The sequence below is a fragment of the Bubalus bubalis genome, chromosome 9, assembly GCF_019923935.1.
Source record: "Bubalus bubalis isolate 160015118507 breed Murrah chromosome 9, NDDB_SH_1, whole genome shotgun sequence".
In the NCBI taxonomy this organism is placed as follows: domain Eukaryota; kingdom Metazoa; phylum Chordata; class Mammalia; order Artiodactyla; family Bovidae; genus Bubalus; species Bubalus bubalis.
In genome coordinates, this window is record NC_059165.1 from 103,133,973 (window position 1) to 103,149,921 (window position 15,949).

At 40.9% G+C, this 15,949-nt stretch overlaps 1 protein-coding gene across 1 annotated transcript; it reads right to left on the minus strand.

The window, feature by feature from the left end:
• Positions 1 to 14,672: 14,672 nt before the first annotated feature.
• LOC102409835 (olfactory receptor 1361-like) lies at positions 14,673 to 15,611 on the minus strand. Its single transcript, XM_006057854.4, has one exon. The coding sequence runs from the start codon at positions 15,609 to 15,611 to the stop codon at positions 14,673 to 14,675; it is 939 nt and encodes a 312-aa protein (XP_006057916.4).
• Between the last annotated feature and the right edge of the window lie 338 nt (positions 15,612 to 15,949).

A 15,949-nucleotide genomic window follows, 5' to 3' on the forward strand; every position in this document is an offset into this window, starting at 1 on the left:
GTAGAGCAGCCTCCCTGGCCTCTACCAGCTGGATGCCCATAGCTCCTCCTCAGTAGTGACAAACAAAATTAACTCCAGACATTGCCAATGTCCCTGTGGGGAGCAAAGTTGCCCCCAGTTGAGTACCAGTGATCTAGAGAGCACAATTGTAATTACTTAGCTGGTCTTTCTACCCAGATCTTGGTTCTTCTCCAACGGGCAAAAACCTGTTCATCTTTAAGACTCAGCTTAAATGTCACCTCCTCTGCAAAGCTTTCCTGAACATCTCATCCCAAAACAGATTTAGTCACTTGTTCCTGTCTGCTTCCAAAACAACTCCTCTGTAAGTTTAAACCTCCATGAGTTTAGCTCTTTCAGGACCTTTATTACAATGTGTCATGTTGGAGATACAACTGTCTATGGCACTGGATTTTCAGTTCTTGATTAGAGTAGCTACAAGTTGTTGGACTGTGGCACTTGTGCTTACATGTTTCTTATGAAATCTTTAATCCAATATTGTGAGGCACCTGTTACGATCTCTGTTTTACAGAAGTGGCAGCTGTGTCCCATAGAGGACACACTATGTGTCCAAGGGACCATGGCTCCTGAGTGGCGGACCCAGGATCTGATCTGCATCTGAATGACCCCAATGCCTATCTTTTCCAACCTCTCTGTTATACTCACCACTTACTGGTGGCTGTTAGTGAATGTCCAGGCTACTTCCAGGACCAGGGCTAGCTTCACCATATCAGACCATTCACACACTCCTTCTCTATATTAATAAAGATTACAAAAGCCACAGCCACGAAGAAAGAAAGAGAGAAACTGTAAGAAGATAAGAGTTCACCGTGTCCTGGGGAGGCAGCCCAGGTCTGCATATTTACCTTCTGGGGTGATGGGGATGTAGAACCCTGTTAAGACTGGTATCTGTTCATTCTGGAAAACTGTGGAGACAATAAAAAGATTGGTGGTTGTCAGGGGCTCAAGGAGAGAGTAGAAGGGATGAATAGGTAAAACTTGGGATTTTTAAGGTGGTTAAACTCTTCTGCATGATACTATAATGGTGGGTACATGACATTGTGCATTTGTTAAAACTCGTAGGATGTATGGCACCAAGAGTGAACCCTAATGTAAGCTGTGAGCTTTAGTTAATAATAATGTGTCAGTATTGGGTTAACAATTGTAATACAGTTAACTTTTCAATACAGAATGTTAATAATAAGGAAATCTCTGTGCAGGGAGATAGAGGGTACATGGTAATCTTTTGCACTATTTGCTAAATACTCTGTAAATCTAAAAGTACTCTAAAAACTAAATTCTATTGATTTTTTTAAAAAATTAAAATACATAGGCACAGAACCATGGCATGGGACCAGGAGAGCAGAGAGGTAGACTGAAGTCTCCTGGCATTGATCCACCAGGAGAACACCTACTGGGTTTCCTATAAGTAAACTGAGCAACCCTGGAGAAAGAGGGAGAGAGTGTGTGCAATCCAGCTATATGACACTTAGAGGAACTCATAGTGGGGCCAGATCCCCACCCAGAAACTCAGGGGACAAAATCCACACGAGGACAAATCCTGTGCTCATGTACCACTGCAGGTTTTCCAACTTCAGCAGTAGGGACTTTAGGGGCTGATAATTTTTTCTGGCTGGGGCTGTGGGGCTGTGGGGCTTCCTGGACTTTAGAGGATGTTGAGCAGCATCCCTGTCACTCTCTAGATGCAGTAGCATCTCCCAGTTGTGACGATCAGAAGTATCCTCACACATTGTCAAGTGTCCCCTGGGAAGAAGAACTGCCCGTTTGAGAAACGCAGGTAGGTGTATTGTCTCCATCTTGTCTTACCTGTCTGCCCCCATCCTGGCTCTCTCTTCTCATGAAGCTGTTTAGGTTTCCCTCTCTGCAACCTCCCTCCCATCTCAGCCACCTCCTGCTTCCCTTTTCTCTCCCTATTTTCATCCTTGACTCCTTACCATCAGAGCACCTGTCTACCCTGGTGGCTCCCTAATACTTTACGCCCCCCAGGAGGTGACTAGAGCCCCTCAATCCTAAATTCTCTTGTCTATTTCTTTCCTCTACTTCCCCACAATCCTTTTACCTCTGGTTTTTGGCCAGGACAGAAAGAGGAGAGAGGATAAAATTCAGGCAGGTGTTCTCGGTAATGTGGGGTGTGTGTGTTAGTCGCTCAGTCATGTCTGGCTCGTTGCGATCCCATGGACTGTAGCCTGCAAGGCTCCTCTGTCCACAGGATTCTCCAGGCCAGAATACTGGAGTGGGTAGCCATTTCCTTCTCCAGCAGATCTTCTTGACCCAGGGATCAAACTCTGGTCTCCTGCTTTGCTAGAGGATTCTTTACTGTCTGCACCACCAGGGAAGCCCACTTGGGATAGCAGCTCTTTTCTCTCTGCTTGTGTGTTCTCACCTGTCCTTCAAAGCAATCATCACATTATCTTGAAACTGGGAAGTGGAGCCTTGACTTCTGTCCCCACCCCATTGACTCAGATTGCATAGGGAGTTATCTAAACAGGGTGGCTTCTCAGAGTCTGTGACAGGTGTTGGCTCCTTAGGTCTGTCCTGCTCAAGTGAGAGCGAGTGATAGTGACCCACCTGGAGCTCCAGGTTCTGCATTTTCCTCTGCCTCACTCCAGCATCTGCCTCACTCCAGCAAGAGGCCCAGGTGTGGTGTTTCCCTGCCAGGGAGGGCTGCAAGGCAAGGAGCCTGCCGGCCTGAGCGTGCCAGGTGCTCAGGGGGGTTTTACCTGAGCCTGTCTTCCATCATTTATGCTGGTTTACTCTCTGCCTGTTGCCTCCTCTCACTGCGGTGCCATTGTCCCTGCCTGCGCCTCTGCTACAGGTATGCCAGGACTCTGGGGAACCCTGTGAGGCATAGGACAACCCCAGGGAGACTCTGTCCTCACTTCCCCTCCCTCCCTGCCTTCCAGGGGTGAGTTGATTCCCTGTGCTTCTCAGAGGCTCCAGCAGAGTCTAATGCTCTGCAGTTGGGGGGTTTGGGGCCCTGGCTTCTGACTTTGGGAGAAAAGCAGCCTTTTCACTGCCCACTGGGGCTGAGAAAACTACTCAATGTACCTTTCCAGCTTCACTCTTTCCCTTCCAGATTATTTTCCCAATTAAACGCCTGTTGTTGTTGTTTAATTTTAAATTATCATGCAAATATTTTTTCTTCTTATCAAATAATTGAAATGCTATAAATCAGGCTCAAAGTCATGCAATGGCCAGTCACAAGATGACTATGATGAATGTGATGGACATATTTACAGACCTCTGTATGCATGGGGTACTTGAACAAACCCAAGCCCATAAAATAGTAGTGTCATGGGGTTTTGTTGTGCTTTTTGATTTTGTTTTATTCTTGTAGTGAAATTCACACAACATAAAGTTAACCATTTTAAAATGAACAATTCAGTAGCACTTAGCACATTAACAATGTTGCATAACCATCATCTTTATCTAGTTCTAGAACATTTTTATCATGCAAAGAATTGACTCATTGGAAAAGACTCTGATGCTTGGAGGGATTAGGGGCAGGAGGAAACGGGGATGACAGAGGATGAGATGGCTGGATGGCATCACCAACTCTATGGATGTGAGTTTGAGTGAACTCCGGGAGTTGGTGATGGACAGGGAGGCCTGGCATGCTGCGATTCATGGGGTCGCAAAGAGTCGGACACAACTGAGCCACTGAACTGAACTGAACTGAACTGAAAGTGGGAGATCCCATCCCATTAGCAGTCCTCCTCCCCTAGCTCATTAGCCCCAGATTAGTGGAAGACACAAATCTGCTTTTTTACCTTATGAATTTGTCTCTGCTGGACATCATCTCAAATAAATGGAATCATACAATACATAGCCTATAGTGTCTGGCTTTTTTTTTGAGATTATAAATACTCAGCATATTTTCGAGATTCACCCATCGTGTAGCAAGCATCAGTGCCTCGTTTCTTTTCATAGCTGAGTAATATTCCATTGTGTGGTTTGACCACATTTTGTGTATTCATTCACACACTGATGATATTTAGGTTGTTTCTGCCTTTTGCCTGTGTGAATAGTGTTTCTATGGATATTTGTGTACAAATATTTGATTGAATTATTTTTACTTCTTTGGGGGTATATTCCTAGTAGTGAAATCTCTGGGCCATACAGTGATTCTGGATTTAATTTTTTGATGAACCACCAGAATGCTTTTCATACTGTGTGTTTAACACAGGTCTGATTGTTTTGTAGATATCTTTCTGTAATTTGCTTTCTTACTCAGTATTTTGGAGTGATATTAGTTAGTTTATGTTAGTTTATCATGTTAGTTTATGTAGCTCAAGGTTTCTTGACCTTGGCGGTGTTGAGATTGGGGGCTGATGGATCATCTTTTGTGGTGGGGCTATACTGTATTCTGTGTGCTCAGCCATATCCAACTCTCTGTAGCCCCATGGACCATAGAACTTTCCAGACAAGAATACTGGAGTGTGATGCCATTTCCTCCTCCAGGGGATCTTCCTGACCCAGGGATCAAGCCCACGTCTCTTTCATCTCCTGCTTTGGCAGCTGGGTTCTTTACCACTAGTGCCACCTGGGAAGATTAGCATCCTTGATTTCTAGATGCCACTCTGGTCTAGACAAAATTGCCTCTGCTGCTGCTGCTAAGTCACTTCAGTCGTGTCCGACTCTGTGCGACCCCATAGACAGCAGCCACCAGGCTTCCCCATCCTTGGGATTCTCCAGGCAAGAACACTGGAGTGGGTTGCCATTTCCTTCTCCAATGCATGAAAGTGAAAAGTGAAAGTGAAGTCGCTCAGTCCTGTCCGACTCTGTGGGACCCCATGGACTGCAGCCTACCAGGCTCCTCCATCCATGGGATTTTCCAGGCAAGAGTACTGGAGAGGGGTGCCATTGCCTTCTCTGAAAATTGCCTCTAGATATTGCCAAATGTCATCTCGGGGACAAAATCACCAGTAGGTGAGAACCACTGCTATAGAAACACCTCATTTTTATAAAATCAGTTTAATAAAGCTGTTTCACAAATATAGGCAGTATACATTCAAGTGTTAGAGATCTAAGCTTGCTTCTAATGTTTCTCCATTATTAGGAATAATACAGTACATATCTTTGTACATCTTCTACTACAAAGAGGCACTATCTAATTCAAATACAAACCAAGTAGTCAGATGATCATGTCATAAGAAACATGAATCTTAAATTTAAGAAGAATAGTCAAGCTAAACTTCCAAGTAACTGTGCTAATTTACACACTCATCCATGTGTCAGAAGATCTATTTCCCCCACCCTCACCAATGCTTGATGGTGTGAAACTTAATTTTGCTAATATGGTTGTCAAGCAGTCAAGTGACTTCCAACTGTCACTTAAAACTGCTTGTCTCTAATTACTACTGGGTTGAAAAATCTCCACTTTTTTCCTGTTGGAGTATACTGATTTACAATGTTGTGTTATTTCCAGGTGTACAGCAAAGTGATTTAGTTATACATATACATATATCAAGGTTTCTCTGGTGGCTCAGACAGTGAAGAATCTGCCTGCAATGCAGGAGACCCGAGTTCAATCCCTGGGTTGGGAAGATCCCCTGGAGAAGAGAATGGCAATCCATTCCAGCTACAGTCCATGGAGTCACAGAGTCAGACACAACTGAGTGACTAACTAAATACATATATGTATTCTTTTTAGATTCATTTCCCATAAGGTTATTGCAGAGTATTGAGTAGAGTCCCCTGTGCTATATAGTAGGTCCTTATTGATTATTATATAAATAGTGGTGTGGTGTGCTAAGTCACTTCAGTCATGTCCTACTCTGTGTGACCCTTGGACTGTCCTCTGTCTACGGGATTCTCTTGGTTTCTCTGTCCATGGGACTCTCCAGGCAAGAATACTGGAGTGGGGTGCCATTTCCTTCTCTAGGATAAACAGTGGCATATATTTGTTAATCCCAACCTCCTAATTTTTTCCTCCACCACACCTTTCCCCTTTGGTAATCATAAATTTGTTTTCTAAGTCTATGAGTCTGTTTCTGTTTTGTAAATAAGTTCATTTGTATCACTTTTTCAGTTCAGTTCAGCTCAGTCATGTCAAACTCTTTGTGACCCCATGGACTGCAGCATGCCAGGCTTCCCTGTCCATCACCAACTCCTAGAGCTTGCTCAAACCTATGTCCATCAAGTCAGTGATGCCATCCAACCATCTCATTCTCTGTCATCTCATCTCCTGCATCTCCTGTATTGGCAGGCAGATTCTTTACCACTGTACCATCTGGGGAGCTATATATCATATTTTAGATTCCACAAATAAGCAATATAATATTTGTCTTTCTCTGTCTGACTTACTTCACTTAGTATGATAATTTCTAGTTGCATCCCTGTTGCTGCAAGTGGCAATATTTCATTCAGTTTTATGGCTGAAACTCCATCATATATATGTGCCACACTTTCTTAATTCATCTGGCATTGTACATTTAGCTTGTTTCCATGTCTTGGCTATAAATGCTGCAATGAACATTGGGGTGCCTGTATTTTTTGAATTACGGTTTTCTCTGAATATATACCTAGAAGTGGGATTGCTGGATCAGATGGTAGCTCTATTTTTTTTTTAAAGGAACATACATACTGTTCTCTGTATTGACTGTCACAATTTACATTCTCACCAATGGTGTAGGAAGGTTCCCTTCTCTCTACACTCTCTGTAGTATTCATTGCTTGTAGACTTTAATGATGGACATTCTGACCAGTGTGAGGTGATACCTCATTGTAGATTTGATTTTAATTTCTCTAATAATTAGCAGAGTTGAGCATCTTTTCATGTTTTATTTATTTTGGCCTTCTCTGTGTCTTCTTTGGAGAAATGTCTACTTAGATCTTCTACCCATTTTTTAATTTTTTTTTCTTTTTCTTTTTTTTGCTGTTGAGCTACATGAGCTGTTTGTATACTTTGGAGATTAATCCTTTGTTGGCTGCATCTTTTGCAAATATTATCTCCCATCCTGTGGTTTGTCTTTTCATCTTGTTTATGGCTTCCTTTGCTGTGTAATGCTTTTAAGTTTAATTAGGTTATATTTATGTTTGTTTTTATTTTCATTACTCTAGAAGGTGGATCCAGAAAGATACTGCTGCAATTTATGTCAAAGAATATTCTGCCTATGTTTTCCTATAAGAGTTTTATAGTACCTGGTCTTACCTAAGGTCTTTAATCTATTTTCAGTTTATTTTTGTTGTGGTGTTAGAGAATGTTCTAATTTCATTCTTTTGAAAAATCTCCATTGTTTATTAACCATATGGGTTTCCTTTTTTGATTGCCTATTTAAATGTTTTTCTCTATTTTTTTAAAGATTGTTTTGTTCTTACTGGTTTGCAGGCATATTATTAGAGATTTTTAAAAAATAAATTTATTCATTTTAATTGGAGGCTAATTACTTTACAGTGTTGTAGTGGTTTTGCCATACATTGCCATGAATCAGCCACGGGTGTACATGTGTTCCCCATCCTGAACCCCCCTCCCACCTTAGAGATTCTAAATACTCATTTTGCCAACTAAACTTTTCCTTTGCCTTCTATTTCTTGTGCCTTAATATGGTTCCTGTCAAAAACTTTCTACTTGGTCTCTTCTAATAGTTTTATACTGAAGGTTCAAGGGTTAAAAACTGCAGTTTGTGGGTCCACTGCCTGTTTTTATGAATAAAGTTTTATTGGAACGTGGTCATGACAATTTGTTGACATATTGGCTGTGACTGGTGTGTGCCACAATGGCAGAGTTAAATAGTTGTGACAGATATGTGACCTGCAAAGTTGAAAATATTTACCATCTGATCTTTACACAGAAGTTTGCCAAGCTCTCAAACTTTAATCTACAAAAAATATGTTGCAAACATTTCAGATTTGGTTTCAACTTATTTTTTTAATTTAAATTTATTTATTTTAATTAGAGGCTAATTACTTTACAATATTGTATTGATTTTGCCATACATCAACATGAATCCACCACGGGTGTACACGTGTTCCCAATCCTGAACCCCCCTCCCACCTCCCTCCCCATACCATCCCTCTGGGTCATCCCAGTGCACCAGCCCCAAGCTTCCTGTATCCTGCATCGAACCTGGACTGGTGATTTGTTTCTTATATGATATTATACATGTTTCAATGCCATTCTCCCAAATCATAGCCCCTCTCCCTCTCCCACAGAGTCCAAAAGACTGTTCTATACATCTGTGTCTCTTTTGCTGTCTCATATACAGGGTTATCATTACCATCTTTCTAAATTCCATATATATGTGTTAGTATATTGTATTGGTGTTTTTCTTTCTGGCTTACTTCACTCTGTATAATCGGCACCAGTTTGAGACTTTATTTTCTTTAGAATGGTTTTAGATTCACAGCAAAATTGAAGAGGAAAGCACAGAGATTTCCCATATACTGTCTGTCCCTCCACCCCCAACAACAGGGGCTCCCATTATCAACATCCTCAACCTGAGTGGTACATTTATTACAATCGTTGAACATACATTGGTACACCATCATGACCAAAGTTCATAGTTTACATTGTCCTTCACTCTCATACATTTTCTGGATTTCAACAAATGTTTAATGAGGTGTATTCATCAGTATTATACCATGTGGAGTATTTTCACTGCCCTAAGGATCCTCTGTGTTCTGCCTATTTATCCATCTGTCACTGCTAACCTCTGGCAACCACCAACCTTTTTACTCTCTCCATGGGTTTGCTTTTCCTACCGTGTCATTCAGTTGAAATTATACAGTAGGTAGCCCTTTGAGATGGGCTTCTTTCATTTTGTTGTGTGCATTAAAGGCTCTTCAATTGTTTTATGGCTTGATAGATCACTTTTGTTTGTTCGTTTGGGTTTCTTGCACTTAATAATAGTCTCTTGTCTGGATGTTTCACAGTATTTATCTATTCACCCACTCAAGGATATCTTGGTTCCTTCAAGTTTTGACAATTATGAAGAAACCTGCGTAAACATCCATGTGTAGGTTTTAGTGTGAACCTAAATGAGTATTTGGGTAAATACTAAGGAGTGTGATTGCTGGATTACATAGCAAGAGTATGTTTAGTTTTGTAAGACACAGTCAAACTGTCCTTCTAAATGACCGTGCCTTTTCACATTCCCAGCAGTGAATGAGAGATCCTATTGTTCCACATCCTTGCTAGCGTTTAGTGTTATCAGGATTCCAGATTTTAGCCACTGTGATAAAGTTTATTTTTAATGGCTAACGTTAATCTCAGCACAGTTTAATAAATAACCCATTGATTTGCAATGCCACCCTTTTTAATATAGCAAATTTATTTACACATGGAGCTGTTCCATGACACTTATGCTGTTCTACTCTTTTACATGTCTATTTCTGTACAAGATAATGTTATTTTTAAAAATTATTTTAGTTTTCTAACTTAACTTTCAGTTCAGTTCAGTTCAGTTCAGCCACTCAGTCGTGTCCGACTCTTTGCGACCCCATGAATCGCAGGATGCCAGGCCTCCCTAACTTAACTTTAGTGGTAGTAAAATGTTGATAGCATGTTATTTGTGTACTATAATAGTATGGTAGCATAGTAGTTCACACTGTCTGATTTAGAACTACTCACTCTGATCCTGATAACCTTCTTAGATTATAATTATTAATATATAAACAAGTGTATATGTGAATCATCAATTCTCACAATAATTTCATGAGTTAGGTATTTATGGCTTCCCAGTTTTCCAAGTTTAAGAAACAAAGGCATAGAAAGGTTAAATAACTTGGCCAAGCTATTCAGCCATGAAGAATTGGTTGCTTGGTTTGTGTGTGTGTGTGTGTGTGTGTTTTTTAATACATTTTATTTTATTTTTTAACTTTACAATATTGTATTGGTTTGGTTTTGTTTTGTTACAATGTTTATGTCACCTTTTTTAAAAAATTCATTTTTATTGAGGTCACATTGATTTATAACATTATATAAGTTTCATTTGTACAAAATCGTGTGTCTGTTCTGTAGAGTAGACCCTTGACAGTGTGCTCCTCACCAAAAATTTAGTTTCTCCAACTTAGATGTAGAGAACAAACTACTGGTTACGTGAATAATTAACTCATGTGCCTCCTTGGGGAGGAACAATTCAGGAGCAGGGAAAGAAGAGGTACAAACTGTTACTTATAAAATAAACATAAGGGTATGCTGTACAGCACAGGGAATATAGTCAACATTTTATAATGCAAATAAATGGGTATAACATTTAAAAATTGTAAATTACTATATTGTACACCTGTAACTTACATTAATAGAATGTTTCACATCAACTATAATTCAATTTAAAAAGTAGTTGTTATCCATCAACAGATAGTTGGCCACTTTACCCAATTTTCCCTTCTCACTATTTCCCCTCTGACAACATCTACTCTGTTTTCCCTATCTATGTGTTTGTTTTTGTTTGATTTGGTTTGTCCATTTATTTGGCATTTTTGTTTATTATTTTTTGTATCTCATGTATGAGTGAAATTGTATGGTATTTGTTTTTCTTCTGCTGACTTATTTCACTTAGCATAATACCTTCAACATGTATATATATGTGTGTGTGTGTATATATATATATATAATCCTTAAAAGGTGAAATCCTGCGATTTATGACATCATGGATGGATGTTGAGGGTATTATGCAAGATAATCAGGCAAGAATATTGGAGTGGTTGCCATTTCCTTCTCCAGAGGATCTTCCAAACCCAGGGATTGAACTCTTATCTCCTGTATTGCCTACATTGGCAGGCAGATTCTTTACCACTGAGCCACTGGGGAAACTGGTAAAAGATGAAATCTTGCCAACTATGACATCATGGATGGATGTTGAGGGTACTATGCTAAGTGAAATAAGTCAGCTGGAGAAAGACAAATACCATACAATTTCATTCATACATGGAATATAAAAAAACTAATAAACAAATAACCAAAAAAAAATCAAAAAAAAAAAAAAACAAATAAGTGGACAAAGCAAACCTAACAAGAACAAAAATGTACATATGGAAAAAAGTAGATGTTACCAAAGGGGAAATAGGGAGAAGGGAAAACTGGGTAAGCGATCGACTATCTGGGGCTGAAAGATTGCTGTTGAATCATGCAAAGACACTGGGATTCTTGGCCCCCGGAGGAGAAGAATGCAATCCGGGGCCAGAGACGAGGCTTGATCGCTCAGAGCTTTTGTGTAATAAAGTTTTATTAAAGTATAAAGGAGATAGAGAAAGCTTCTGACATACACATCAGAAGGGGGCAGAAGAGTATCCCTCTGCTAGTCTTCAGCTGGATGTTATATAGTCACTAGCAGTCTGTTAATGAAAGAAAGGAATGTCTTAAAATTCAGAATGGCACCAGGCCCCTCACCCATAAGATGTATTTTGGGATAATCTTGGCACCAAATGGTTTATCCTGGGCCATAAAATGATTAACTTGAATCTTGAAGAAGGGCAGACCACCATACAAATAGTTTCATTTACCTATGTAAATGAACATAGGGGAACAATATCTGAGTATAACATACTGGTTTGTCAAGCAGGTTCTGAGCCAAGAGGCGAAACCGACTTGAAGACAGAGTTTGTGGGTAAATGCATAGTACATTAGCATAGCTTAAGACAAACATTTCTATAAGAAAAAGGCATTGGTTAACTTCAGGTGAAACCAGGTGTCATTATGGCAACACAGTATTTTAAGAGAAACCTCCTTTTAAATTTGTATAGAGAAGGAAAAAATCACTAGTTTGTTTCCTCCTGCTGCTTCAGAGAGATAAAAATGTCTGACACTGGCAGGCTATTTCCTCCCTTTGGAGACCCCTGGCCTTCCTGCCTGTTACCCTCTCAGGGCTATGGATAATAACTAATTTTTTAATTGAATTATAGTTAATGTACATCATTATCCCTTGGAGGAGAGCATGACAACTCATTCCAGTATTCTTACCTAGAGAATCCCATGGACAGAGGATCCTGGCAAGCTATAGTCCACAGGGTTGCAAAGAGTTAGACATGACTGAAATGACTGAGCACACACACACATATATAAAAAAAGATCTTAATGACCCAGATAACGACGATGGTGTGATCAGTCACCTAGAGCCAGGCATCCTGGAGTGTGAAGTCAAGTGGGCCTTAGGAAGCATCACTACGAACATAGCCAGTGGAGGTAATGGAATTCCAGCTGAGCTCTTTCAAATCCTAAAAGGTGATGCTGTGAAAGTGCTGCACTCAACATGCCAGCAAATTTGGAAAACTCAACAGGGGCTACAGGACTGAAAAATGTCCATTTTCATTCTAATCCCAGAGAAAGGCAATGCCAAAGAAAGTTCAAACTACCGCACAATTGCCCTCATCTCACGTGCTAGTGAAGTAATGCTCAAAAATTACCCAAGCTAGGCTTCAATAGTACGTGAACTGAGAACTTCCAGATGCTCAAGCTGGATTTAGAAAAGGCAGAGGAAACCACAGATCAAATTCCCAACATCTGTTGGACCATAGAAAAAACAAGAGAATTCTAGAAAAACATCTACTTCTGCTTTATTGACTATGCTAAAGCTTTTGGCTGTGTGGATCATGACAAACTGTGGGAAATTCTTAAAGAGATGGGAGTATCAGACCACCTGACCTGCCTCCGGAGAAATCTGTATGCAGGTCAAGAAGCAACAGTTAGAAGCAGACATGGAACAGTGGACTGGTTCCAAATTGGGAAAGGAGTATGTCAAGGCTGTATATTGTCACCCTGCTTGTTTAACTTATATGCAGAGTACATCTTGCGAAAGGCTGGGCTGGATGAAGCACAAGCTGGAATCAAGACTGCTGGGAGTAATATCAATAACCTCAGGTATGCAAATGACACCACCCTAACAGCAGAAAGTGAAGAGGAACTAAAGAGCCTCTTGATGAAGGTGAAAGAGAAGAGTGAAAAAGTTGGCTTAAAACTCAACATTCAAAGAACTAAGATCTGGTCCCATCACTTCATTGCAAATAGACAGGGAAACAATGGAAATAGTGACAGACTTTATTTTCTTGAGCTCCAAAGTCACCGAGATGGTGACTGCAGCCATGAAATTAAAAGACACTTGCTCCTTGGAAGAAATGCTATGACAAACCTAGACAATATAGTAAAAAGCAGAGTCATTACTTTACCAACAAAGGTCCATATAGTAAAAGCTATGGTTTTTCAAGTAGTCATGTACAGATGTGAGTTGGACTGTAAAGAAAGCTGAATGCCAAAGAATTGATGCTTTTGATCTGTGGTGTTGGAGAAGACTCTTGAGAGTCCCTTGGACTGCAAGGAGATCCAACCAGTCCATCTTAAAGGAGATCAGTCCTGAGTGTTCATTGGAAGGACTGATGCTGAAGCTGAAGCTCCAATACCTTGGCCACCTGATGCAAAGAGCTGGCTCATAGGAAAAGACCCTGATGCTGGGAAAGATTGAAGGCAAAAGGAGAAAGGAGCATCAGAGGATGAGATGGTTGGATGGCATCACTGACTTGATGGACACAGGTTTTAGAAAGCTCTGGGAGTTGGTGACAGACAGGGAAGCCTGGGTTGCTGCAGTCCATGGGTTTGCAAAGAGTTGGACATGACTGAAAGACTGAACTGAAGTGAGATAAGTAAAAAAGAGAAAGACAAGTACCACGTGCAAAACATATATCACTTACATCTGGAAGCTAAAAAAATAATCAAACATGTAAAGACCAGAATGGTAGTTACCAGGAAATGGAGGAGTGGAGTAGTAAGACTGGTGTTTTTAAGGGTACAAAATTGCAATGAATAGTAAATAAGTCATAGAGAATATAGTGAATAGTATAGACAGCAATATTGTACTACAATCATAAAACTTGCTGAAAAACTAAAACTGATTTATCCCAACCAGTTAAGAGAAAGGAAAATTGTTTAATGTGACGGAGGTAGGAAATATCACTGCAATGGAAGTCATATTGCTATATATAAATGTGTCAAAGTTATGCTTTATACACCTTAATTTATACAACGTTATATGTCAAATGTATTCAATAAAATACTTACATGAATACGAATATATTGTTTCTATCATTAAAAGAAAAACATTCTAATATTGGGAAGCATTGTTGTTCAGTCACTAAGTTGTGTCCAACTCTTTGCAACACTGCAGCACTCCAGGCTCATCTGTCCTCCACTATCTCCTGGAGTTTGCTCAAATTCATGACCATTGAGTTAGTGATGCTATCTAAACATCTCATCCTCTGCTGTCCCTTTCTCCTTTTGCCTTCAACCTTTCCCAGCATCAGGGTCTTTTCCAATGAGTCAGCTCTTCGCATCAGGTGGCCAAAATATTGGAGCTTCAGCTTCAGCATCAATCTTTCCAATGAATATTCAGGGTCGATTCCCTTTAGGAGTGACTGGTTTGATCTTGTTGCGGTCCAAGGGACTCTCAAGAGTCTCTTCCAGCACCACAATTCAAAAGCATCAATTCCTTGGTTCCCAGCCTTATTTATGGTCCAGCTTTCACATCTGTACTTGACTACGGGAAGTGATGTCTGCTTTTTTATATACTGTCTGGGTTTGTCATAGCTTTCCTTCCAAGGAGGAAGCATCTTTTAATTTCATGGCTGCACTCACTGTCTGCAGTGATTTTGGAGGCCAAGAAAATAAAATCTGTCACTGCTTCCATATTTAGTTTCTTTCAAAAGCAATTAGTTCTAAAAAGTCTTTAAAGAGGCTGGGCAAAGGGGTTCTTGCTGAGAAGAAGTTTCCGGAGGGCACCCTTCAGATCTCGGTTCCTCAGGCCATAGATGAAGGGGTTCAGCATGGGGGTGACCATGGTGTACATCACTGTGGCTGCCATGTCCCTCTGGGTGGTGTGTGTGGATGCAGGGTTGAAGTAGACCCCAGTGATAGTCCCATAGAAGAGACAGACAACACAAAGGTGAGAGCCACATGTGGAGAATGCTTTCCATCTGCCCTGGACAGAAGGCACCTTCCACACAGTCACAGCAATGGGTGTATAGGAGGCCATGATGCACACAAAAGAGATGAGAACCACTGGGCCCCCAAGGACCAACACCAGCATCTCATTGACTTGGGTGTCAGAGCAGGAGAGCTTGATCAAGGCATTGATATCACAGAAGAAGTGTGGGATCCTATTGGTGCAAAAGGACAAGTGGGACATCAGGATAGTGTGGACCATGGAGATGAGGTTGGCTGAGATCCAGGGTATCCCCACCATCAAGGTACACCGAAGGACACTCATGATTGCCATGTAGTGCAGTGGGCTGCAGATGGCCAGGTAGCGGTCGTAAGCCATGGCTGAGAGAAGCATGCTGTCAGCTGCCCCAAAGGCAATGAAGAAATACATCTGGACCAGGCAAGCTGAGAAGGAGATGGTGGTGAGCCCACACAGATGGTTCACCAGCATCTTGGGGATGGTGGTGGAGGTAAAGCAGATGTCAAGAAGAGACAAGTTGCTGAGGAAGAAATACATGGGGCTGTGGAGGTGAGGGTCTAAGATGATGGCCAGGATGGTGAGAAGATTTCCCAGGCACCCACTCAAATACAGAATGCAGGACAGGCTGAAAAGCACCTGCCTCTGCAGGGGCTGCTGGGAGAGGCCAAGGAGGATGAATTCAGAGACTTGGGTCTGATTGTCCATGTCCAGGCAGTGCTAAAGCCAGAAATAGGGGCATCAACAGTGGGAAGAAAACAGATTACCTCACTGCTCTTTCAAAGCCATCCCTGAAGATGCATCTCACTTAACCAGGCTGAGCCTAGTTTCCCCATCTGTTATATGGGACTAATTTTTCTAATTCCTTAGGGTTGTTATAAGGATTAAGTGAGAAAAGTAGGATAAGGGGATTAAATCCATAGCTGACGTGTTATATGGACAAACATTTTTATTTGTGGGAACTCTTAGTGATATTATCAAAATAAAGAGTCTTACATTAATTAGCTTGATTGTGGCAATTATTTCAGAGTGTATACATGTATCAA

Excerpts from the sequence above, each read along its gene's own strand:
- LOC102409835 (XM_006057854.4), bottom strand. The coding sequence starts at position 15,611 with ATGGACAATCAGACCCAAGTCTCTGAATTCATCCTCCTTGGCCTCTCC.